Below are 26,951 nucleotides of genomic sequence, written 5' to 3'. Positions count from 1 at the left end.
AGGTTGTATAACTTGTCAAACAAGTAAAGAGAAAGGACTCAGGTGATAATCTGGTTTCGGAGACTATCCCCTTAATCACTATATTTTCTAGCCTCTCCTGCTTACCAGCATTAAAAGAGAGAGAAGAGAGACTATCTCATCCATAAAGAGTTGGAATATTAACCTCACAGCCTAGGTTAATATCCTGAAATGTTTATAATGTTCCCCGGTGTGAAGTTCTTTGTAAGTTTAAGATGCTCTAACAGGTTTGAGGGGACCATTCTGAACACAAGGGGCAGTCAAACTCTCTGTGGCTTGGCTTCGGTTACAAAGCTCCACAAGAAACACATCAGACTGCACACTAACAATGGAGAGCGCCACCTGTAGGCTATTCTGCAGAACTGATGGTTAAAGTAATGGGCTTTGCAACAATGTTCTAATATTTAACAGCCAGGAACTAAATGCATTGGTCTTCCTTTTTAATAGAAAGTACAAGGAGTATGAGTAGCCTATTTTTAAAGGAATAAGAATTCTAATTATTGAAGAAAATTCACCAATAGAGAAGTCATGCTTGGCTTAAGATGCAAAACTAACCCGTGAACTGAAATAGAGATATTACATGACACTGGTCATGTACATTAGCAACCACTTTTTAAAGCAAAACAAAATGGCTAAAGCCAAAAGATTTATCCACCAAAATCACACCATTTTGTGCTAAGTTCACTAAGGTTTTAGCAAAAACAAAACAAAAACAAACAAAATTAATGTTACTAAGTATCAGTAATTTGGAAAACTAGGAGGCTCTGCTGAATTTCATTATAAATTCCATTCCATTCCATTAAATTACATTACTCCTCAGCTTTCTGCCTTGGTATAGTATGCTCCACTTCAGATACTGAGCCTCAGAGCAAATAAAACTGGTCTAATCACACTATTTTTAAAATTATCGTTGCCTTTATTTTATAAAAATGAGAATAGCTATAATACTTTTATTTTACTGGAATGATAACATTAAAAACATGTTTGTTGCTGACCATGCAGTACCTTTATGGAAGAATTTGCGCTTGGGACCAAACTTTTGATATTTTCTCATATGTACACTCTTTAAGATTCTGAACAAAAAATAAATTAGAAATAATCTCTTAGTGAAATTTATTTATCTTGTTATATTTAGTACTGTGATATTTAATATTGTGCTATTCTATCACAAACCACCTGCAATGTACATAACTGGATAATACAACTATAGAAAACATATTTCTAAAAAACTAATAAAATTTAACTATCATTGAATAAAGCCTATAAATCTAAATGCTATTAAAGACCTCATATGTCCTGATCCATAAAGAAATAGCACACCAAAATCCAGAGAAACCTCTACTGGGGAATGGAATTCTTGGTACAGTGTAACATCTCTTATTCAACAAGGGCTACCCTGCCTTTATCTACTTTACGCATTGTGTATCTTTGAATACATTTGAAAAGAGGGAATTTGGGCAATTAAAAAAAGTTTGCAAATGTTATAACAACTTGCTCGGATATTTTTCTAGGTGTATTACGAAATTGAAATGTCTAGCCAATGGTTTGCCCTTATATTTATATTGGTTCTCTATTACCCATTTCATGCATGAGAAAAGATGAGCACTAAGCATCGTTGTACTTCTACAGAGGTAATTATTAATTTGCAGAGGTGCATATGGAAACTGTCTTTCAAAGATGAAGATATTTTTCACCTAAACATTTACTTCTTCAACAAATACCTACTGAATGCACAGACAGTATAATTATCCCTGCATACAGCTAGATATGGTTCTACACCACTAATGTGCCTGGATACATCAAATTATTGGACTCACCTATTGGTAAGTGTTTGATTAATTCCAAAGTGATTCTGAAAAATGCTTTCATCAGGACTCAACATAAATACCCTTAGGTAAAAAGTACATGCATGGCAATAATCAATTAGACAAAAAGCCAGATATTTGGCCTGCCTATATCGAGTCTGCATTCACTCTGGACCTCAACAGTTTTTGCTTCAAAACCCAAACTACTGTTAGGTTTTTTAAAAAGCAACTGAGTATAACACAGCTCAGATCATCCTTATGCTTATTTGGGACTTAGTACAGTTTTTATTTTGCATTACAGATGAGGGGAGGCGCCACAATTTTTTCTACCCTTATGGTCTAGGGCTGATTTTTAAATAGGATTAATGGTAGTAGATAAAACAGCTTTGCCAATTAAATATGAATTCCAGATAAACATGCAACATTGGGACAAACTTCTATTAAAAATTATTGTTTATCTGAAATTCAAATATAACTGGGCATCCTGTGTCTTATTCATTAAATCTGGCAATTTCACAGGATACATTTATCTAGATGAATGAAAATATGAGTTAGAGCCTGAAAATAATTTTTTTTAAGATTTATTTATTTATGAGAGAGAAAGAGACAGAGAGAGGAGACAGGGGGCGGGAGGAGGAGAAGGAGAGAGAACCTTTAGCAGACTCACCACTGAGCATGGAGCCTGAGGCAGGACCACATGCGACGCTTGATCTCAAGACCCAAGATCATGACCTGAGCCAAAACCAAGAGTGGGATGCTTAACCAGTTGCGCCACCCAGGGGCCCCATCATTTTAAACTTGAAACAAATTGCTTGTCAGGAAAATCTAAGAATGTACCAAGAACTGAAGTGAGAGGTAGGGCAGGTGGAAGAGATCATTGGGAAGTATGCAGGCAATTTGAAATCACAGTCCCCATTTAAAACAGTGTTTTCCAGCTTTTTAGACCAATAGTACAAGTGTAAATATATTTCCCATCATAAGCTAGCCCATATACACACTTATAAAATAAAACTAATCATTTCTATTTCCTTCTATTTCATTTTTTAAAAGTGTACACAACCCACTAAATTGACTTGATAACTCACTAATGGGCTGTGATAAATAATACAAAAAAACCCACTGGTCTGAAGTAGAAGAATGCAGTATGTCAATCCAAAGATCTTAGTTGTGGTGTTGAGAGAAGATGCTGGATATGTGGTCAAATTTTAAAATGAAGGCTGGCAAATCCAAAGAAGGTCTAGAGCAGGCGGAGATATTTTTAGATAGTTTAGGTCAAATTGTAGATAGCTCAAAGCAATCTGAAAATGTGAAGCAAATGCATGGAATGTAGGGTGGGAGGAAGGAATGGTTCTGAAAGGAGCACAGTGGCCTAAGTCAGTGTCCTCCAGGGACAGGGAAATGCTAGAGTGGGAGGCAAAAGGCAGAGACACTCAGCTTGGGCAAAAGCACAGAAATGCACCAGGTGATGAAATTTGAGGAGGTAAGCAAAGAGGTAACAGCATTGCAGGGCAAAGCAGACGAATGGGGTCCTATACCATTACACATTAGTAGATCAAGGCATAGGCAAACAAGAAAGAGCATGTGAGTTAATTTAATTAGAATTAATTAACTTTTCCTGGAAATAGTTTTTGCTTCAATGATTATGGTTCAAACTTAGCTGTATAGCTTTGCAAAAAAAGAACTTTATTCTCTTTTGTTTTATCTCTTTTATAATGATGCACATCTTTAATTTGGAGCTGTATTTTAAAATAATTAAAAGAGTCGCCAATTGAGCAAATAAGACAACATCAAAAGAAATAATCAAATCAACTGCCAATAGATCTCTAAAGTTGTGGATGCTATTTTTGTCACTTCTTATGTTAGAATATTTGCCTGTTAAGGAACAGACTGTCATCACAGAGAATTCTTATAGTAGATGAAAAAAATGAGCAGATGGACAGTGAAAAGTTTTACTTCATGCATGTTTCCTGATAGTAAAATAAAAAGAATCCCTAAATATTGCATGTAAATAAAATGACTCAGCAAAGCAAATGCTTATACAATTACTTGCAGCACTACAAGCTACATTAAAATATACAATTACACACATGGGAAGTGTGGGGAATTTATTTCCTCTCTTGCTTTCTTCTGAAGAGTGTATAATATGATATATTAGTGTTTTTCCTGGGGCTGAGGGAAGACCAGTTAGAATTCAGCCTTCCTGGTCTAGAATTTATCGGCACGTTCAAGCTCTCCTTGGCTCTGACTATAACCACCTCTGTTAAAGTTTACCTTAACTACTTGCTGCTAGTCAGCAGGGACACGGTGCTTCTTTTGAAACAGGTACCTAAGACTACCATTGCCACAGCTGTTCAAAGCAGGCAATAATTAGGCATCTTAGCGGAAATGGAAGAAATTGAAGGTTAGACTTCACTCCAAGGGAGTCCGGCAAGTTACACAACCCTCACAGATTTGTGCAGGCAAAGCAGTCAGGAGATGCTAACCATGTGCCACAGATGTAGAAATCAGTGTGTGAATTCTTGAATTGCTCAACAACTGGCAAATAATGAAAACAATATTTTGAGATACTAAGTAGAAAACTGGCCAGAGATGGTTTCCTTTAGAAAATGCCTCTTGAGGGGGGAAAAGATGGTGGAGGAGTAGGGAACCCTATTTCAACCGGTCCCCGGAATTGAGCTGGATATCTACCAGACCACTCCGAACACCCACGAAATCAGCCTGAGCTGTAAGAAGATAGATCTGGATCTCTACAAACAGAATATCGCAGGCCATTGGCTTCAAGGTATGAAGCAGGGAGCCGTGATTCCACAGGCACATATCGGAAGATACATGGAAGGGGGAGGGAGCCTGGCCATGGGGATCCTACACCACCAGTGAGCAACAGCCTTCCCTGCTGGGGACAGGGCACAGACTCACAGACCGGTAGCGGCAGGGAAAGGACTTTAGGGCAGAACCCCAGAGGGAAACTGGAGCAGCAGGGCCGCACAAGCAAACCTGGGGCAGCTGGCAGTTTTAGAAGCACAAAGGGCAAAGTGCCCCCATGCCCCAACTTGGAGGCAAGGACTGGGAGCTGTGCTGAGGGGCACACAACCCAGGATGCTGCAGTTTATAGCAGCACAAACAGAAACGGAGATAGTGTGGCCTGGAGAGCTCACTGAAAAATAAACTGTGATCTCTCTGAGAATTACTGGAATCCCTGAGGGGGTGGAGAGAGAGGACTAGAAGATATATTTGAGCAAATCGTAGCTGAGAACTTCCCTAATCTGGGGACTGAAATAAACATTCATGTCCTAGAGGCAGAGAACACCCTTCCCAAGATCAAGGAAAACAGGCCAATGCTCCAGCATGTAATAGTAAAACTCACAAATCTTAGAACCAAGGAAACCATCTTAAGGGCAGTTAGGGGGAAAGAGATTCCTTACGTACAGAGGGAGGAACATCAGAATAACATCAGACCTATCCACAGAGACCTGGCAAGCCAGAAAGGCCTGGAAAGACATATACAGGGTACTAAATGAGAACATGCAGCCAAGAATACTTTATCCAGCAAGGCTGTCATTTAGAAAGGATGGAGAGATGCAGAGCTTCCAAGACCAGCAGAAACTGAAAGAATATGTGACCACTAAGCCGGCCCTGCAAGAAATATTAAGGAGGGTTCTATAAAAGGAGAAAGACCCCAAGAGTGATTTAGAAAAGAGATTTACAGGGACAATCTATAAAAACAAGGTCTTCACAGGCAACATGATGACAATTAATTCGTATCTTTCAATAATCACTCTCAATGTGAACAGCTTAAATGCTCCCATAAAGCGGCACAGGGTTGCAGATTGGATAAAAAGACAGGACCCATCCATATGCTGTCTACAAGAGACTCATTTTGAACCTAAAGATATACCCAGACTGAAAGTGAAGGGATGGAGATCCATCTTCCATGCCAATGGACCTCAAAAGAAAGCTGGGCTAGCAATTCTTATATCAGACAAAATAGATTTTAAACTAAACACTGTAGTTAGAGACACAGAAGGACACTATATCATTCTTAAAGGGTCTATCTAACAAGAAGATCTAGCAATTGTAAATATCTATGCCCCCAACATGAGAGCAGCCATCTACATAAGCGAACTGTTAACCAAAATAAAGAGTCATATTGATAACAATACATTAATTGTAGGATACCTCAATACTCCACTCTCAGCAATAGACAGATCATCTAAGCAGAAAATCAACAAAGAAACAAGAGCTTTGAATGACACACTGGACCAGATGGACCTCATAGATATATATACAGAACATTCCACCCTAAAACAACAGAATACTCATTCTTCTTGCATGCACATGGAACTTTCTCCAGAACAGACCACATAATAGGTCACAAATCAGGTCTCAACTGATATCAAAAGACTGAGATTATTCCCTGCATATTCTCAGATCATAAAGCTCTAAAACTGGAACTCAATCACAAGAAAAAATTTGGAAGAAATTCGAACACTTGTAAGCTAAAGACCACTCTGCTCAAGAATGTTTGGGTCAACCAGGAAATCGAAGAAGAACTTAAACAATTCATGGAGACCAATGAGAATGAAAACACATCAGTCCAAAACCTATGGAATGCTGCAAAGGTGGTCCTAAGGGGGAAATACATAGCCATCCAAGCCTCACCCAAAAAAATAGAAAAATCCCAAATTCACCAACTAATTCTACACCTTAAAGAACTAGAGAAAAAGCAATAAATGATGCCTAAGCCACACATTAGAAGAGAAATAATTAAGATTAGAGCAGAGATCAATGAATTAGAAACCAGAAACACAATACATCAGATCAATGAAACTAGAAGCTGGTTCTTTGAAAGAATTAATAAGATCGATGCCACTGGCCAGACTTACCCAAAAGAAAAAAGAAAGGACCCAAATTAATAAAATTATGAATGAAAGGGGAGAGATCACAACTAACACCAAGGAAATAGAAAAAATTATTAGAAATTATTATCAACAACTATATGCCAATAAGCTGAGCAACCTGGATGAAATGGATGCCTTCCTGGAAGCATATAAACTCCCAAGACTGAAACAGGAAGAAATTGACAACCTGAATAGGCCAATAACCAGTAAAAACCTCCCAAAAAAACAAGAGTCCAGGGCAGGATGGATTCCCTGGGATATTCTACCAAACAATCAAAGAAGAAATAATACCTATTCTCCTGAAGCTGTTTCAAAAGATAGAAACAGAAGGAAAGCTTCCAGACTCATTCTATGAGGCCAGCATTACCTTAATTCCCAAACCAGGCAAAGACCCCATCAAAAAGGAGAATTTCAGACTGATATCTCTGATGAATATGGATTCCAAAATCCTCAACAAAATCCTAGCAATAGGATCCAACAATACATTAAAAGGATCATCCACCATGACCAAGTGGGATTTATCCCTGGGATGCAAGGGTGGTTCAACATTCACACATCAAATGTGATAGAACACATTAATAATAGGAGAGAGAAGAACCATAGGGCCCTCTCAATTGATACAGAAAAAGCATTTGACAAAATACAGCATCCTTTCCTGATTAAAACTCTTTAGAGTATAGGGATAGAGGGAACATTCCTCAAGTTCATAAAATCCATCTATGAAAAACCCACAGCGAATATCATCCTCAATGTGGAAAAGCTGAGAGCCTTTCCCTTAAGATCAGGAACACGTCAAGGATGCCCACTCTCACCACTATTGTTCAACATATTACTAGAAGTCCTAGCAACAGCAATCAGACAACAAAAAGAAATAAAAGGTATTCAAATTGGCAAAGAAGAAGTCAAACTCTCTCTTTTTGCAGATGACATGATACTTTATGTGGAGAACCCAAAAGACTCCACCCCCAAATTACTAGAACTCATTCAGCAATTCAGCAATGTGGCAGGATACAAAATCAATGCACAGAAATCAGCTGCTTTCTTATACACTAACAATGCAACTGTAGAAAGAGAAATTAGAGAAATGATTCCATTTACAATAGCACCAAAAACCATAAGATACCTTGGAATAAATCTAACCAAAGAGGTAAAGGATCTATACTCTAGGAACTACAGAACACTCATGAAAGAAATTGAAGAAGACACAAAAAGATGGAAAAACAGTCCATGCTCATAGATCGGAAGAATAAACATTGTTAAAATGTCTATGCTAACCAGAGCAATCTATACCTTCAATGCCATCCTGATCAAAATTCCAATGACATTTTTCAAAGTGCTGGAATAAACAATCCTAAAATTTGTATAGAATCAGAAAAGACCCCCGAATTGCCAAGGAAATGTTGAAAAAGAAAAACAAAGCTGGGGGCATCACATGGCCCGATTTCAAGCTACATTACTAAGCAGTGGTCACCAAGACAGCATGGTACTGGCACAAAAACGGACATATAGACCAATGGAACAGAATAGAGAGCCCAGATATGGACCCTCAACTCTATGGTCAAATAATCTTCGACAAAGCAGTAAAGAATGTCCAATGGAAAAAAGACAGTCTCTTCAATAAATGATGCTGGGAAATTTGGACAGCCACATGCAGAAGAATGAAACTCGACCATTCTCTAACACCATACACAAAGATAAACTCAAAATGGATGAAAGACCTCAATGTGAGGTCTCAATGTGAGACAGGAATCCATCAAAATCCTAGAAGAGAACATAGGCAGTAACCTCTCTGACATCGGCCACAGCAACTTCTTTCAAGATACATCTCCAAAGGCTAGTCAAACAAAAGCAAAAATGAACTTTTGGGACTTCATCAAGATAAAAACTTCTGCACAGCAAAGGAAACAGTCAACGAAACAAAGAGGCAAACTACAGAATGGGAGAAGATATTTGCAAATGATGCTACAGATAAAAGGTTGGTATCCATGATCTATAAAGAACTTCGCAAACTCAACGCCCAAAAAGCAAATAATCAAGTCAAAAAATTGGCAGAAGACATGAACAGACACTTCTCCAAAGAAGACATACAAATGGCTAACAGACACATGAAAAAATCTTCATCATCATTAGCCATCAGGGAAATTCAAATCAAAACTACATTGAGATACCACCTTACACCAGTTAGAATGGCAAAAATCGACAAGGCAAGAAACAACAAATGTTGGCAAGGTTGTGGAGAAAGAACCCTCTTACACTGTTGGTGGGAATGCAAGTTGGTACAGCCACTTTGGAAAACAGTGTGGAGGTTCCTCAGAAAATTAAAAATAGAGCTACCTTATGACCCAGCAATTGCATTCCTGGGTATTTACTACAAAGACACAGATGTAGTGAAAAGAAGGGCCATATACACCCCAATGTTCATAGCAGCAATGTCCTCAATAGCCAAACTGTGGAAAGAGCCGAGATACCCTTCAACAGATGAATGGATAAAGAAGATGTGGTCCATATATACAATGGAATATTACTCAGCAATCAGAAAGGATGAATACCCAACTTTTACATCAACATGGATGGGACTGGAGGAGATGATGCTAAGTGAACTAAGCCAAGCAGAGAAAATCAATTATCATATGGTTTCACTTATTTGTGGAACATAAAGAATACCATGGAGGACATTAGGAGAAGGAAGAGAAAAATGAAGGAGGATGGAAATCAGAGGGAGAGATGAACCACGAGAGACTATGGACTCTGAAAAACAAACTGAGAGCTCTAGAGGGGAGGGGGGTGGGGTGATGGGTTAGCCTGGTGACGGGTATTAAGGAGGGCACGTACTGCATGGAGCACTGGGTGTTATACGCAAACAATGAATTGTGGATCACCACATGAAAAACTAATGATGTATTGTATGGTGACCAACATGACATAATAAAATAAAATTTAAAAAAAAAAGAAAGAAAGAAAATGTCTCTCAACTTGGGGTGTTCACTGTGCTGTAGAGGTGACCTGAAACGGAGAACAAGTCTGCATTCTGATTATCACAGGAAGCTGGGTCGGTGTTGCCGGAACTTAACATTCAGGCAGAAAGGATGTTAAATGGCTTAGAGTATTTGAGCAAAGCCAACTGCCTGCCCATAAGCCTACAGGGCCCAAGTGAGAAATGTCACCTTCGGTTACACAAATAATTATACAACTAATGGATACATAGAACAAAAGATACCATGTTTACATGTACTCTAGTAAAGAGAAAAAGCATACCAAGATAGAAATTTCTCAGTGGAAATTCCCAATTCTCAGAAGTAGCAGGTAGGTCAGTTTCTTTTGGGATTCACCTCCTTTCCCGTTACTGTAGCCAAGGAGCAGAGCCATACTCAAACATGGCTGTGCTGTGTGCTGATTGGGAGAGGGCATTCCCAGGAAAATGAGGGGGATGGGGAGGGAAACAGTAAACAGATAAACAGATAAGAAATAGGCAAAGGCCGGTTTCTTTTTACCTAGTATGAAATGAAAACTGCTGCTGATAAAGCTAGTGAATAATAATCTCAATTCTGGGAAAGTAAAGAATGAAGACCTGGTGGGTATTATCCATAGGCCAATGAGGAGCACAGATAATACAAAGAAAGAAATAGATCTTTCAAAATCTAGTTAATAGGAAGCTGTTTATAGCATCTGTCACCCCACACAACTCCGCATTTTAAAAATCAAATTTCCATTCACTTCAACCCTGTTTGAAGCAACTACTATGTTAAAACCTTGACATATATTATTTCTGAGCCTCAAAAAAATCCTTCAAATAATACATGCCCAACTCATACATATAGAAGTCACCTAATCTGGGATTTAAACCAAGTATGGCTGACATCAAAACTAGCACCATTTTCTCTCTACTACCTCATACTAGTCATTCACAACCTATACCTTCTTCTTGTCATATTTTATCCTAATTAAATACCTATATACGTATTTGTACAAGTACACACATGCATATGCTTGAAGAAATTCAGGAGTTTTTTTTATTATACAATGACCATACTCAGGAATACCTAAAACCTCTGGATCTGAGTGAGAATCACCCGCTAGGAGGCATGAATCATCCCCAGTAGTCAGAGAGCTGCAGTGGCTCACTTTCACCACAAGGGTGCACTGATGTAGCAATTTACTAGGTTGGACGTAAAGAGTTAATGGTTTCTTCAAAAGGTTAATTCCCTTTCAAGGAACATATCTATTCACCGGGACATTATCGTTTAATACAAAAATTATTAATGACAGGTTTTGTGACATTAGTTGATGATTAACCGGTTTCAGTGAGCTCTTGTGTCTTTTGATGATCTCCACTACCAAAAAGACAGCTTCTGAGTATGATGGATTTGCACTATTAATCTGCCCACCTGTGCTAATTCTAACTACACCTAGATGAGAAATAAATCAATTTTGATGAATGGCGGTACACTAGTCTTCTGTTTCAGAATGGTTGTTTAATAACTCTAATTGCCATGCCATTGATTTTTTTTTCCTTCTGAGATGTTTTACACATCTGACTTATTAGGCTGAATATTATTTTTAGTTTTCAAAAACAATAGGGCTGCTCTAACATAAAAGTGGATCTAATATGATATGTCCCATGTTGAATTTAATGGTTGTTTCCAATATATAGAAATCACATCTGTAAAACCTATACATGTGTGGTTGTGTAGAATATGTGGGTATAAGTGTGTATCTAATAAAAATAAACCAATCTCTGGAAAAGTAAGTCAAGTGTTTACAACCTGCCTCAAAGATGGTAACATTATTTCATGGAGCATTGAAGTTTTCCCTAGAAAGCAAATGAGAAAACTTTGTGTTAAATATTTTTTTTACCTTATTGAGAACCCCTAAAACTGTATAAATCTGGGGCTGTGTTGAGTGTAAACATGGACTGTGCACACTCTTCACAGCCATGGGATACTTTACTAGTCTTATTTCATTATTTCTATTTATAGTAACAACCCCATACTGTTTAGTTGATATTAAAAAAGCAAGGATTTCAAAAAGACAAGGAGAATTTATTCCTTCATCAAGTACTTATTGAGTACCTCCTATGAGACCGGCCCTCTGATAAATGTGCTTATAGAGTGGAGACATGGTACCCCCATCAGCAGGAACTGTGTGATTTTTTTTTAACATCTACTCTAGTTATAACATACAAAAACAAATGAACGAAAGGACGCTAACAAAAGGAGTATAAAATATTTTATCTATAAATGAGTAATATTTTGTACTCATAAACTCTCAAAGATAAACTAATTGTAAAACACCCTTCTAAATCACTGAATTGTTGTATAACATTATTACTGAATTCAATATTAAAGAGTGTCTGCAAAAATATTTGAATTTAGAATAATTTTAAGGTTTTTTCTATCTCTATTTGAATATCCAGAACAGTTGTTTATTTAAGACACTGTAGTTTGTAATAATGAAATAAAAAATGTCATCTGTATAAAAAAGACAGGAACCTATATTTATTTGTTATATTAATTTGCTTTGATATTTTTGCATATTAAGTTAAAGAAGATGGCTGATAGACATAATCTTAATTTCTAAGTCCCACAGAATATTTTCCTCAACACTTACCTTCAGTAACACCCTATCCATGCACTTAGATCTGTGGCAGGGAAGGGAAGAATTCAAAACAGCAAAAGGAAGTGAGAAGGGGCAGAAGCACACATTGTTATATTCTATTAGTAAATCATGACTGAATAGTACTTTTACTAGGAAATCTTATTTAAATTTCATAGTTTTAAATCTAATACTTCCCATCTACTTTTATTATATATTTCTTTCTCCCAATTTTTATTTAAATTCCGGTTAGTTAACACACAGTGTAATATTAGTTTTAGGTGTAGAATTTAGAGATTCCTCACTTACATATAACACCCAGCGCTCATGCAACAAGGGTCGTCCTATCTATTTTTAAAACAGTACTCTCATCTTTTAAAAATATTTCATTAAAAGAAATGGTACCCTCTTTTTGGAAAATATTTTCAAATGAGGTTTGTAAAGGCTTTTTATCCTTGTCTTGACGACATGCGTTCTCAACTTCCAAATATCATACATGTTTCAAAAGCTATAATATGCAATGCTGCACTGGGATTCCCACAAAAATCAGGCAGATCCTGCGCTACCTGGGGTGTGAGATGTAGGAATGTTGACTTAGAGCATCCCGCATTCCCTCTCTGTAGACTTCTCTATAGTTGAGTTAAACCCAGCTAGATATGGGAGACAGAAGCAAGTTTATGAAATGATTATACAAAATGACCATGACTGCTAGCAGGCTATTTATTCTCCAACTTTTCTTGCCCGGGGATATTTGAAGTCCACATAAAGATATAGGGGTCAATGGTTTAACCCAAATAATTTAAATCCTAACTGTAAAACTTGAGGCACTGTGATAGGGAAGGGAAATAGATTTGGAGAGCAAAGCCTCCCTGGTACTAATCACAGAACTAGATAGATAGATATATTTCAACAGTAAGGTCTAGCAAATCCTATTAAATGCTGTCTCAGGCTATAGGACCATAAGACAGGCAATGCTGATGGTCACATGATCATTTATGTTTACAATGAAGATGTAGAAGAAAAACCATAAATAAACAAATGAGATATACAGCAAAGCCATCAGGTTCCAGACAAGAATAAACGCAACTGAGGAACAGCCACATGTGTTGTGAGGCAGCTTAAAATCATATTATAACTTATAAGCTTCCTGTTCATAACATGGCTCAGATTACTGCAAAATTTTTAACAAAAAAAGGAGAGCAGTGAAGATCTGCTGACATTTGGTGGCTTTCTCCTTTGATTGCTCTTTTAAATTCCTGGAAATATGAAGTCCAATGACTACAGATCCTTTTCATTACTGTTCTTATCATCAACATTATGATTATTTACAGAAGAATTCTCTAGGTAAGAGTGGAGCCAAAATGTTCTAACTCTATGCTATGCTTCTCAGCCAATCTGCCTTTATAACAACAGGATACATTCCCTGTTTGCACATTTCTGGTGCCAACTAATTTACTCGTTTTTGTTACTATCTCTATTCTGTTGCCAGCACAGTAATGGCCCTATACACACCATTAGTGTTGGTGTTATTGCTTCAGAGTTTGTTTGTTTGGTTTTTTTTTAGATTTATTTATTTTAGAGAGAGAGAACGAGTGGGGGGAAGGACAGCAGGAGAGGAGGAGAGAGAATCTCGAGCAGACTCCCCACTGAGCATGTAGCCTGATGTGAGGCTTGATCTTACAACCCTGAGATCATGACCTGAGCCAAAATCAAGAACTGGATACTCAGCCAACTGAGCCACCCAGGTATCCCCCGCTCCTTTTTGTTTTGTTTTGTTTTGTTTTTGGTGTTGTTCCTTCAGAGTTTAAAGAAAACTAAAAGGTAAACTAAGCCAAAAAGAAGTTAAATTAATTGTTTGGAACTCTTGAATTTTAGTGTAGTGTTATTTTTTCACACCATGATGGCTACAAATTTTGCTCATTAATCTCATTATAAGTTGACAAGAACTCCAGAAAATTTTACATAACAAATCAGCAGAAACCAGTGCAAGTTAAGATATTCTATTTAGCAGTGGAAACACTAAGCAAATAAAGTATTCATAAAGAGAACAAAAATTATGCTAACTAAAGTCTTAAGGTTAAGTGTTCTAGATCTGATAAGATAAAGATGTACCTTTTTTAATTTTCAGAGTAGGAATGTAGACATTCTACATGATATGTTTTTCTATGTACATCCCTAGAAAGGGATGTTCAATTCATATTGAAAACACATTCTTTAAAAAGAACCAGTTTTAAAATTTTTCAAAAAGTTCACCTGAAATTAATATAATAGACTTAAACTTTGGAAAAAGCAAAGAAAAATGAATGAAATTCTCATAAACTTCATCAAGCAGGAGAGCTCCTGAACAAGGAAACTCTGGCCTGCTTTCATGCTTCCCTTCTGCCCAGTGAAACCTCAGGTAAACTTACACCATGGACTTTCCAGGGATGGTGACATCTAGAGTTTGACATAAAAGGATGCATGAGAAGTTATTATTATTCCTATTTCCCAACACAGAGGCATCAGGGTGGGCAGAGGAAATTATACCCATAATTATAACTGGAACAATGGCGGAGCTGTGTTAATTGTCCTGCGTGTCCTTCTACTTGAAACGTGAGTAGTGACTGGATAAAGGCAAAATAATACTATTCCAAAGTTTACCATATGCCAAGCACTTTACGTACAGGAACTCATTTATTTCACCACACCATGCATATCATTATCTCCCTCTAAAAAGGGGGATGAAAAAAGTAAATAATTTGCCAAAACTGACATAGATAGGAAGTGCTAGATTTGAAATCTGAAGCTGAGTTTGTCTGGCTTCTGGCCTATTTTCTTTTAGCTCTAGCATATGTTCTCCACTCTGAGTTAAATGAATGTAATTATTGGCAGCACTGTATGTGAATAATACATGTAGGTTTACTGTATCACACTACAAGTTGTATGTGTGTGTGTGTGTGTGTGTGTGTACATATACACATTTATATGCAGACTGTTCTCTCTATTGAAAACACTGACTTTTCCCCTTAGCTCCTGGATTCCCAGCAGTCACTCTCATTTTACATATAGAAGAGAAAGCTTTGAAACTTAATCCTCTAATCGGACCCTAACTTATGTTACTGGAAGGACAACTGTGCTTAGCCTGGGATAAAATACACGTGATAAAAGACAACTGGAGAAGATTGATATATTCCCAAAGGTGGAGCTCAGGCAGAAGTTGAGAGTTAAGTACCAGAAGACAACATCTCACAATAATTTCTTACAATATTACATCATTAATTTTGGAGTAACCTTCCAAATTGCTAAGCCTGCTTGCATTTAATTTTCAGTACAAAGATATATTTTAAATTCAAATATAAGTGATATTTGAATGAGCCATACCTCCTCTCTGCTCTGTGAATGTAGATAATCAAAAGTTGACTATAGTCAAATATATTGAAGGAAACACATTCAGTGCAGCAATAATAGTCATATACACACAAGGACAAATGCAGGAAAAAAAGACCTAAAAGGCATTAGAATTCCCCAATGACTAAACAAAACAATTATGATAGCCTTTACATATTCCTAAAATGTGTCATTTTATGTGGATTTTTAAAAAGAGCTCATCAGTAGTAGGATACATACCCTCCAATTTTATCTATAGTCAGATCAGATTGCAATAATAGTTAAGTTGTATAATGCCTAGATATTTCAAGGAATGACATACTGCAGATAGGTAAAAACAAATAGCATTCAGAAGTTAATCCAATATTAAAGGACCACCATTTCCTGCAGAGTGAAAACATAGAAAGATTGGCAAAAAAAGGCAAAGTAAATAAAATGACCACTAAATCTATTGATAATATTATTAAAACAATATGAAACGCTTTAATGATTAGTTATATAAGTATGGTTTCTTGGCCATGTAGGAAGAGGGAGAAAAAGGTCAATAAACATAATCATGCATGTGCTATGACTAATGTGTTAGAAGTAGAAAAAAAATCTTAAACTTCATGGGAATCATTATAATTGCCATAGGTATCAAGCTAATTCTACCAATGACTAGCCAATCCTAGCGTTAGTATTGAGAACTCAACACTGACCCAATAGGCTAGGGCCCCAACACCACTAACCCATTCCATTTCAAATTGCGTTTCATCTTACGCCCCATTTAGGTGAACATTTATATGAAATGTTAACATTAGACTTAATCTGTTGTAGAGTGATATGTGCAGTTTCGCTGGCAGCAGCAGCTCTTTTTTTTTTCTATGATGTATTATTACTCTATAAAATGGAAATCTTTCCTAACTAGGATTCAATTAAGAGATACCAGAAGGCAAAAGATTATGCCAAAAAAGAACCTTCGTGATATTAGAAAAAAGGTGAAAGTACTTTAGATGTGGAAATTAAAAATAAACTGGGGATAGGATCTTTAAATAGGATGTTCTCAAGAGGGAATGGAGGAGGCTTCAGTGCTGCTTACATGTCCACAGTTGGTATTTCCAGCCCAAAATGCAGAAAATGTCTTCATAATGTTAATGCAAAATGATAAATGTCGGGAACATGTTTACCGATGTACTGGAAGTGTCTAGCATGCATAATGGCAATGGATCACATTCCCTACATTTCACCCAAGAAAATAGGGTGACAGAGTTGGGTCTGTGTCATGTTTCCATTTGAATTAAAGGTCTCTAATAAATGCACTCCAAAGATTAAATCATTTTAAATTGCTTTTGACACCTAACCAGATTTGGCTGGAACACTACCAACAGCAAAGCTGCTTTTTTGTTTATTTATTTGCTCTCATTTCACGGCTGAACTTATGCATTCCTACTTTACGAAGTTCTATCAAGTTCAGGCAGCTATTTCATGAAAATGCATGATCATCAGAGTACACAGTTAGTGATATTAGTAGATCAATGTATATTTCTTTTCCTGTTACTATCCAAAGATACAACCCTAGCTTAGGAGACAAGCAAAATGAGTATGTTCAATAATATTAGTCTGCATAAAAATATCTTAAGAAGCTAGGCCATTGTCATTAGTCATGATAAGAATGTCTCCTAGGATATGTAAGTCAAAAGAAAGTTTATGTGGCAGAATTATGTAAGGAAACTTACAATAGTGCCTGCCCACAAACCATGCAATTTGGAAACAGCCAAGAAACAAAACCATAGAGAAGGAGAGATAAATACAACATGTATTAGGGGTTATTATGCAACTACAAAGATTCAATATGACCCTGGAAATATAGCAAAAAATAGTTATGGAAAAGAAGCTATTTCTTATGCTCAGTAGCTAATTTTCAAACATATGTACCTGTATTTGAAACTTTGAGCATTTCACACATTTTTCTGTATCTGAAAAAAAAATGGATCCAGACTGATATTGTGTATCAATATAGCTGAAAACAGTCAATAAAAAGGTAGCCGAAAGCAAAATTCAAATAAGAATTCTAAAAAAGGATATTATTCTGGTTGCTGATAAAACATTTCTGATGTATACTTTGCTCATGTTGGAAAAGAATAATTTACTGTTCAATTTTCCTAGAAAGGATGAAATATCTATAAGATGATTTCATAAAATGTTTGATTAAGTAAAAGCTAGATTAAAGTGTCTAGGTCAAACTGTAAATATAATTAGAAACTTAAGAAATAATATATAACTCCATTATGAGAATATATATATTTCAATATCTAACAGTTAATTAAAATTTTTCCACATAATTTATGATAAAAACATTGTATATTTTCATTTTAAAATGTTTAAGGGAATTGGATCTAGGAAAACAACACATATATTTTAATTCTCTATTCTGGAAAATTAAGAAATGCATACCCTTCAGGACAAATGTATTTAACATAAGGTGACACAAGAAAAGTATATCAAATTTCCTTATCCATGGGAACATAGATTAAATAGGAAATACCTGAACATATTCATATGATTTGAAGGGGAAGGAATGTTAAGATTATAGTGGTAGTACAAAAGTTCATATGTCCCAGTCCATAATTCATATATTATTATTTGAATATATATTGAATATATGACACAAATACATCTTCCCATTTGTGGGCATTTGACTGGGACTACCACATTTTATGTATATTTAAAGAAAACAAAATGAGAGTGCTAGAGACAGATTTAAATTATATGCAATAGACTTAGTGAATATATGGCCAAAACAGAATCGTAATAATAATAGTTTAAATGTTGGGTGTAACTATAACATGGTCTAATTTATATTGAGGATAGAATATTTATAAATATTTAATCCAATTTCAACAAACATACATAATATCAAATTTCAAAATGCATGCTTTTCTCTTGTTTTTTGTTTTGTTTTGTTTTTTAACTTACTGCTTTGTAAGTTCTCTTTTGTCCAGCATGTTTTCGAATTTGTTCTCCATTTGGCCCTGTTTCCACATGCATCGAATAGATAATGTCAAAGAAATCTTCAACCACAGCTACCCGCCGCAAAGACAGCTTCTCATCTACCCCTACACCATCCTGGAAACAAAACCAAAAAAAAAAAAAAAAAAGGACACAAAGTTAACACAGAGAGTGAATTAAACAAAAACATTTTAATAAACTGAACCAAATCATCCAGATAGGAAATTCCAAAAACTGTGATTGAATATTGCATCATTTCATAAATTGTTTACATATAGAACTTTAAGAAACATGAAAAAAGGAGGAGCAAGATGGCAGAGGAGTAGGAGACCTGGATTTCAGCTGATCCCAGGAAGTCAGCTGGATAGGGATCAAACCATTCTGAACACCTACGAACTCAACAGGAGATCAAAGAAAAGAATAGCAGCAACTCTCTGAACAGAAAAGCGACCACTTTCTGGAAGGTGGGACATGTGGAGAAGTGAATCCGAGGCAATATTTGGGAGGATAAACGGCGGGGGAGTGGGCTTCCTATCGCCGCTTCTGGCAAGTGATAGAGCCGCGGAGCACAAAATCGGAACTTTTAGAAGTCGGCTCCACTGAGGGACATCACTCCAGTGGCTAAGCGCGGGGTGGAACCCTCGCTGGGACAGTGTGATCTCAGGACCCTTGGGGTCAAAAGAAGACTGGGGGTGCCTGAGGGCAGCAGAGCTCCAAGGTATCAGAGTGGGGAAGCCGGCTGCAGAGACGGAGCCAAGGAGCGGGCTCTCAGCTCAGGGTTGCCAAAAACCATGATCTGCGGCCCAGTCGGGCACCTGCTCTTCCAGGAGGGACCCGGCAAGCGGCAGATCCGGGGAGACTCCCCTTCCTCCCCCCGGGAGGAGCGGCTCAGGAGTGCACTGCAGGGATCTGCTGGGTTTGGAGACTCCACACAGAGTCGGGTGCCAGAGATAGAAACCCTCGGTCACGGGCCTGGTGAGCACGGAGTGCGGCCAGACACCAGGGAGACAGGAGTGAATGCTTTTCTCTGGGGGCGCACTGAGGAGTGGGGCCCCGAGTTCTCGGCTCCTCCAAGTGGAGATTGGGAGGCCACCATTTTCACTCTTGTCCTCCAAAGCTGTACAGAAAGCTTGCAGGGAACAAAAGCTACGAGAGCAAACCCCAGCAGATTACTTAGCCCAGACCAGGCAAGGGCGGGGCAATTCTGCCTCCAGCAAAGACATTTGGGAACCACGGCAACAGGCCTCTCCCCCAGAATATCATCAAGAACAGCCAGCCAAGACCAAGTTTACCGATCAATGAGAACAGCAGAACTCCAGCACTAGCGGAATACAGCACATAGAATTCAAGGCTTTTTCCCCCTGATTCTTTAGTCTTTCAAAGTTAATTTTTTTAATTTTCTTTTTTTTCTATTTTTTTTAATTTTTCTTTTCCCCTTTTTCAACCAACATCTTATCAATCCCTTTTTTAAAAATCTTCTTTATTTTTCATTTTAAGAGTCATATTCTATCCTTTCATAGTAGTTAACCTTATTTTTGGTATATATATATATATATATATATATATATATATATATATATATATATATATATGTTGTTCTCTCTTTAAAATTTTGGGATACAGTTTCTTCTAACAGACCAAAATATACCCTAAATCTCTAGTGTATGGCTTTGTTCTAGTCTCCTGCCTGATCACATTCTCTCCTTTTTTTTTTTAATTTCCCTTCTTTCTTTTTTCAACCAACTTCTTACCAATTCCTTTTATAAAATCGTTTATAATTTTCATATTTACAGTCATATTCCATCCCTTCATCATATTTACCCTTATTTTTGTACATATATAAGCTTTTCTTTCTTTAAAATTTTGGGAGGCAGTTTCTTCTAACAGACCAAAATACGCCCAAAATCTAGTGTGTGGCACTGATCTATTCACCAGCCTGATCATATCTGATCATATTCTTTATTTTTCTTTTTATCTTTTTCTTTTTCTTTTTTTTTCCTTTTTCTTTCTTTCCCTTTCTTTTCCCCCAGGTTCAGGTCTCTTCTGATTTGTTTAGTGTATATTTTGGGGGGTCATTGTTACCCTGTTAGCATTTTGTTCTCTCATTCATCTATTCTCCTCTGGACAAAATGACAAGACGAAAAAGTCACCTAAAAAAGAAGAACAAGGGGGCACCTGGGGTCTCAGTCTTTAAGAGTCTGCCTTTGGCTCAGGTCATGATGCCAGAGTACTGGGATCGAGTCCCGCATCGGGCTCCCTGCTCAGCTCCCTCTTCCACTCCCCCTGCTTGTGTACCCTCTCTTGCTGTGTTTCTCTCTGTCAAATAAATAAAATCTTGAAAAAAAAGAAGAACAAGAGGCAGTATCGACTGCCAGAGACCTAATCAATATGGACATTAGTAAGATGTCAGAACTGCAGTTCAGAATGACGATTATAAAGATACTAGCTGGGCTTGAAAAAAGCATGGAAGATATTAGAGAAACCCTTTCTGGAGAAATAAAAGAACTAAAATCTAACCAAGTTGAAATCAAAAAGGCCATTAATGAGGTGCAATAAAAAATGGAGGCTCTAACTGCTAGGATAAATGAGGCAGAAGAGAGAATTAGCGATATAGAAGACCAAATGATGGAAAATAAAGAAGCTCAGAAAGAGAGAGATAAACAACTGGATCAAAAGGGCAGAATTCGAGAGATAAGTGACACCATAAGATGAAACTATTAAAATAATTGGGATCCCAGAAGAAGAAGAAAGAGAGAGAGGGGCAAAGGGTATATTGGCGCAAATTATAGCAGAGAACTTCCCTGATGTGGGGAAGGAAACAGGCATCAAAATCCAGGAGGCACAGAGAACCCCTCTCAAAATCAATAAAAATAGGTCAACACCCCAACATCTAATAGTAAAACTTATGAGGCACAGAGACAAAGAAAAAATCCTGAGGCAGCTCAGGCCAAGAGATCTGTAACCTACAATGATAGAAACATTAGACTGGCAACAGATCTATCCATAGAGACCTGGCAGGCCAGAAAGGACTGGCATGATATCTTCAGAGCACTAAATGAGAAAAATATGCAGCCAAGAATACTATATCCAGCTAGGCTGTCATTGAAAAGAGAAGGAGAGATAAAAAGCTTCCAGGACAAACAGAAACTAAAGGAATTTGCAAACACGAAACCAGACCTACAAGAAATTATTGAGAGGGGTCCTCTAAGCAAAGAGAGACCCTAAAAGTAACATAGACCAGAAAGGAACACAGACAAGGTACAGTAACAGTTACCTTACTGGCAAAACAATGGCATTAAATTCATATCTTTCAGTAGTTACCCTGAATGTAAATGGGATAAATGCCCCAATCAAAAGACACAGGCTATCAGATTGGATAAAAAAAACAAGACCCAGCAATATGCTGTCTGCAAGAGATTCATTTTAGACCCAAAGACACCCCCAGATTGAAAGTGAAAAACCATTTACCATGCTAATGGACACCAAAAGAAAGCTGGGGTGACAATCCTTATATCAGATAAATTAGATTTTAAACCAAAGACTATAATAAGAGTTGAGGAAGGACACTATATCCTACTTAAAGGGTCTATCCAAAAGGAAGACCTAACAATTGTAAATATCTGTGCTCCTAACATGGGAGCAGCCAATTATATAAGGCAATTAATAACAAAAGCAAAGAAACACATTGGCAACAATACAATAATAGTGGGGGACTTTAACAGGCCCTCACTGAAATGGACAGATCATCTAAGCAAAAGATCAACAAGGAAATAAAGACTTTAAATGACACACTGGACCAAATGGATTTCACAGATATATTCAGAACATTCCATCCCAAAGCAACGGAATACACATTCTTCTCTAGTGCCCATGGAACATTCTCCAGAATTGATCACATCCTAGGTCACAAATCAGGTCTCAACCAGTACCAAAAGATTGGGATCATTCCCTGTGTAGTTTTGGACCACAATGCTTTGAAACTAGAACTCAATCACAATAGGAAAGTCAGAAAGAACTCAAATACATGGAGGCTAAAGAGCATCCTACTAAAGAATGAATGGGTCAACCAGGAAATTAAAGAAGAATTTAAAAAATTCATGGAAACCAATGAAAATGAAACAAAACTGTTCAAAATCTTTGGGATGCAGCAAAGGCAGTCCTGAGAGGAAAGTATACAGCAATACAAGCCCTTCTCAAGAAACAAAAAAGATCTCAAATACACAACGTAACCCTACAACTAAAGGAGCTGGAGAAAAAACAGCAAATAAAGCCTAAACCCAGCAGGAGAAGAGAAATAATAAAGATCAGAGCTGAAATCAATGAACTAAAAACCAAAAGAACAGTAGAACAGATCAACGAAACTAGGAGCTGGTTCTTTGAAAGAATGAACAAGATTGATAAACCCCTGGCCAGACTTATCAAAAAGAAAAGAGAAAGGACCCAAATAAATAAAATCATGAATGAAAGAGGAGAGCTCACAACCAACACCAAAGAAATACAAACAATTGTAAGAACATATTATGAGCAACTCTATGCCAGCAAATTAGATAATCTGGAAGAAATAGATGCATTCCTAGAGATGTATCAACTACCAAAACTGAACCAGGAAGAAATAGAAAATCTGAACAGACCTATAACCATTAAGGAAATTGAAACAGTCATCAAAAATCTCCCAACAAACAAAAGCCCAGGGCCAGATGGCTTCCCAGGGGAATTCTACCAAACATTTAAAGAAGAATTAATACCTATTCTCCTGAAACTGTTCCACAATATAGAAATGGAAGGAAAACTTCCAAATTCGTTTTGTGAGGCCACCATTACCTTGATCCCAAAACCAGACAAAGACCCCATCAAAAAAAAAGAATTACAGACCAATATCGCTGATGAACATGGATGCAAAAATTCTCACTAAAATACTAGCCAATAGGATCGAACAGTACATTAAAAGGATTATTCACCATGACCAAGTGGGGTTTATCCCTGCGCTGCAAGGTTGGTTCAACATCCACAAATCAATCAGTATGCTACAATACATAAATAAAAGAAAGAACAAGAAACATATGATCCTCTCAATAGATGCAGAAAAAGCATTTGACAAAGTACAGCATCCTTTCTTGATCAAAACTCTTCAGAGTATAGGGATAGAGGGTACATACCTCAATATCATAAAAGTCATCTATGAAAAACTTACAGCGAATATTATTCTCAATGTGGAAAAACTGAGAGCTTTCACCCTAAGGTCAGGAAAATGGCCGGGATGTCCACTGTCACCACTGCTATTTTCATAGTACTAGAAGTCCTAGCCACAGCAATCAGACAACAAAAAGAAATCAAAGGCATGTGAATCAGCAAAGAAGTCAAACTCTCACTGTTTGCAGATGATAGGATACCTTATGTGGAAAACCCAAAAGATTCCACCCCAAAACTGCTGGAACTCATACAGGAATTCAGTAAAGTGGCAGGATATAAAATCAATGCACAGAAATCAGTGGCATTCCTATACACCAACAACAAGACAGAAGAGAGACAAATCAAGTAGTCGATCCCATTTATAATTGCACCCAAAACCATAAGATACCTAGGAATAAATCTAACCAAAGAGGCAAAGAATCTGTACTCAGAAAACTAGAAAATACTCATGAAAGAAACTGAAGACGACACAAAGAAATGGAAAAACGTTCCATGCTCATGGATTGGAAGAACAAATATTGTGAAGATGTCAATGCTACCTAGAGCAATCTACACATTCAATGCAATCCCCATCAAAATACCATCCAGTTTTTTCAAAGAAATGGAACAAATAATCCTAAAATTATTGGAACCAGAAAAGACTCTGAATAGCCAGAGGAATGTTGAAAAAGAAAAGCAAAGCTGGCGGCATCACAATTCCGGACTTCCAGCTCTATTACAAAGCTGTCGTCATAAAGCTGGCACAAAAACAGACACATAGATCAATGGAACAGAACAGAGAGCCCAGAAATGGACCCTCAATTCTATAGTCAACTAATCTTCGACAAAGCAGGAAAGAATGTCCAATGGAAAAAAAGACAGTCTCTTCAACAAATGGTGTTGGGAAAATTGGACAGCCATATGCAGAAGAATGAACCTGGACCATTTCCTTACACCACACACAAAAATAGACTCAAAATGGATGAAAGACCTAAATGTGAGACAGGAGTCCATCAAAATCCTAAAGGAGAACACAGGCAGCAAGTTCTTTGACCTCAACCACAGCAACTTCTTCCTAGAAACATCACCGAAGGCAAGGGAAGCAAGGGCGAAAATGAACTACTGGGTATTCATCAAGATAAAAAGCTTTTGCACAGCAAAGGAAATGGGAGAAGATATTTGCAAATGACATATCAGATAAAGGGCTAGTATCCAAAATCTATGAAGAACTTATCAAATTCAACACCCAAAGAACAAATGATCCAATCAAGAAATGGGCAGAAGACATGAACAGACATTTTTCCAAAGAAGACATCCGAATGGCCAACAGAGAGATGAAAAAGTGCTCAACATCGTTCGGCATCAGGGAAATCCAAATCAAAACCTCAATGAGATACCACCTCACACCCGTCAGAATGGCTAAAATTAACAAGTCAGGAAACGACAGATGTTGGCGGGGATGTGGAGAAAGGGGAAACCCTCCTACACTGTTGGTGGGAATGCAAGCTGGTGCAGCCACTCTGGAAAACAATATGGAGGTTCCTCAAAAAGTTGAAAATAGAGCTACATATGACCCAGCAATTGCATACAAATGTAGTGATCCGAAGGGGTACGTGTACCCCGATGTTCATAGCAGCAATGTCCACAATAGCCAAACTATGGAAAGAGCCAAGATGTCCATCAACAGATGAATGGATAAAGAAGATGTGGTACACACACACACACACACACACACACACACACACACACACACACACTGGAATATTATGCAGCCATCAAAAGGAATGAAATCTTGCCATTTGCAACAACGTGGATGGAACTAGAGGGTATTATGCTGAGCAAAATAAGTCAATCAGAGAAAGACATGTATCATATGATCTCACTGATATGAGGAATTCTTAATCTCAGGAAACAAACTGGGGGTTGCTGGAGTGGTGGGGGGTAGGAGGGATGGGGTGGCTGAGTGATAGACATTGGGGAGTGTATGTGCTATAGTGAGCGCTGTGAATTGTGTAAGACTGTTGAATCAGACCTGTACCTCTGAAACAAATAATGCAATATATGTTAAGAAAAGAAGAAGAATGTAGGAAGGGAAAAATGAAGGGGGAGTATTGGAGGGGGAGATGAACCATGAGACACTATGGACTCTGAGAAACAAACTGAGGGTTCTAGACGGGAGGGGCGTGGGGGGATGGGTTAGCCTGGTGATGGATATTAAAGAGGGCACATATTGAATGGGAAAAAAAAAGAATTATGCTAAACTCTAAAAAAAAAAGGAACATGAAGAAAGATATTTGGCATAGTGATCATGCTTACCCATAAGTAATGTCTTTTAAGTTTTATAATGACTTATTTGTAATCATCAGCATAACTTTCTTAAATTATTCCAAAATATATGTTAAGGCTTAGTAATTTTTATCACAATAATTTCATTCTAGATATTGATTCATTCATCCAATCAATATTTATTGAGTTGCTAGGTACTGGAAGTTGTTATTAGAGAAAGAAAAATAATATGGAATATCTATCCTTAAACATCATATAATCTAGGAAAGAAAGTATATCTACTATGTTATCAGACTGGACTAAGGGACAATAATTGTTCAAGGTTAAAAATGTGAGCTATAGAAATTATCTAGGTGTGCAGTTTGGATTCTCCACTCGGAAATTATATGTCTAGTGCAAACCATTTAAATTTCCCTAAATTTCAGCCTTCTCCAATTTCAGTTTTCTCAGTTGGCAAACAGAGATAGTAGAGCCCACTTCACAGAATTGTAAGAATTAAATGCAGTAACATAGGTAAAGGATTTGACCCAATGGTTGGTATAAAGTGAACACTGAACAATTGGTGACTCTTGTCATTTTGACAATCATGATAAAAATATAAGCAACATAATATAGGAGTTCAAAGAATAAAGATATCACCTCTGGGTGAAGTAACTTCTTGGAAGAAATTGAATTTGACGTGGGTGGGGATACACACAGTGTCTAAGCCATGGTTGTGCTGATGGGAAGTGTAACAAAGAGCCAAACCCTCCCATAAATGACAGAAAATAAGAAATGTATAAGAAAAGAATAAGAAATTGGAAATTAGACAAAAAAGAAATTTAATCTT

At 37.2% G+C, this 26,951-nt stretch overlaps 1 protein-coding gene across 4 annotated transcripts in view; it reads right to left on the bottom strand.

Moving 5' to 3' along the window:
- NOL4 (nucleolar protein 4) overlaps window positions 1–26,951 on the bottom strand; it is a 406,663-nt gene that overhangs the window by 292,765 nt on the left and 86,947 nt on the right. For 3 of the 4 annotated variants that reach the window (XM_028098315.1, XM_028098316.1, XM_028098317.1), the window contains exon 2: window positions 18,635–18,784. In XM_028098315.1, the coding sequence (XP_027954116.1) occupies window positions 18,635–18,784 (150 nt within the window). Of the gene's footprint in view, window positions 1–17,593; window positions 17,657–18,634; window positions 18,785–26,951 lie in introns of all 4 variants that reach the window. The other variant, XM_088019707.1, reaches the window with a different exon arrangement.

This window comes from Eumetopias jubatus, unplaced genomic scaffold (assembly GCF_037043125.1).
Source record: "Eumetopias jubatus isolate StellerSeaLion01/CBP00866 unplaced genomic scaffold, mEumJub1_p1.0 scaffold_16, whole genome shotgun sequence".
NCBI classification, from domain to species: Eukaryota; Metazoa; Chordata; class Mammalia; order Carnivora; family Otariidae; genus Eumetopias; species Eumetopias jubatus.
This window is presented reverse-complemented; position numbering and strand designations above follow the sequence as displayed.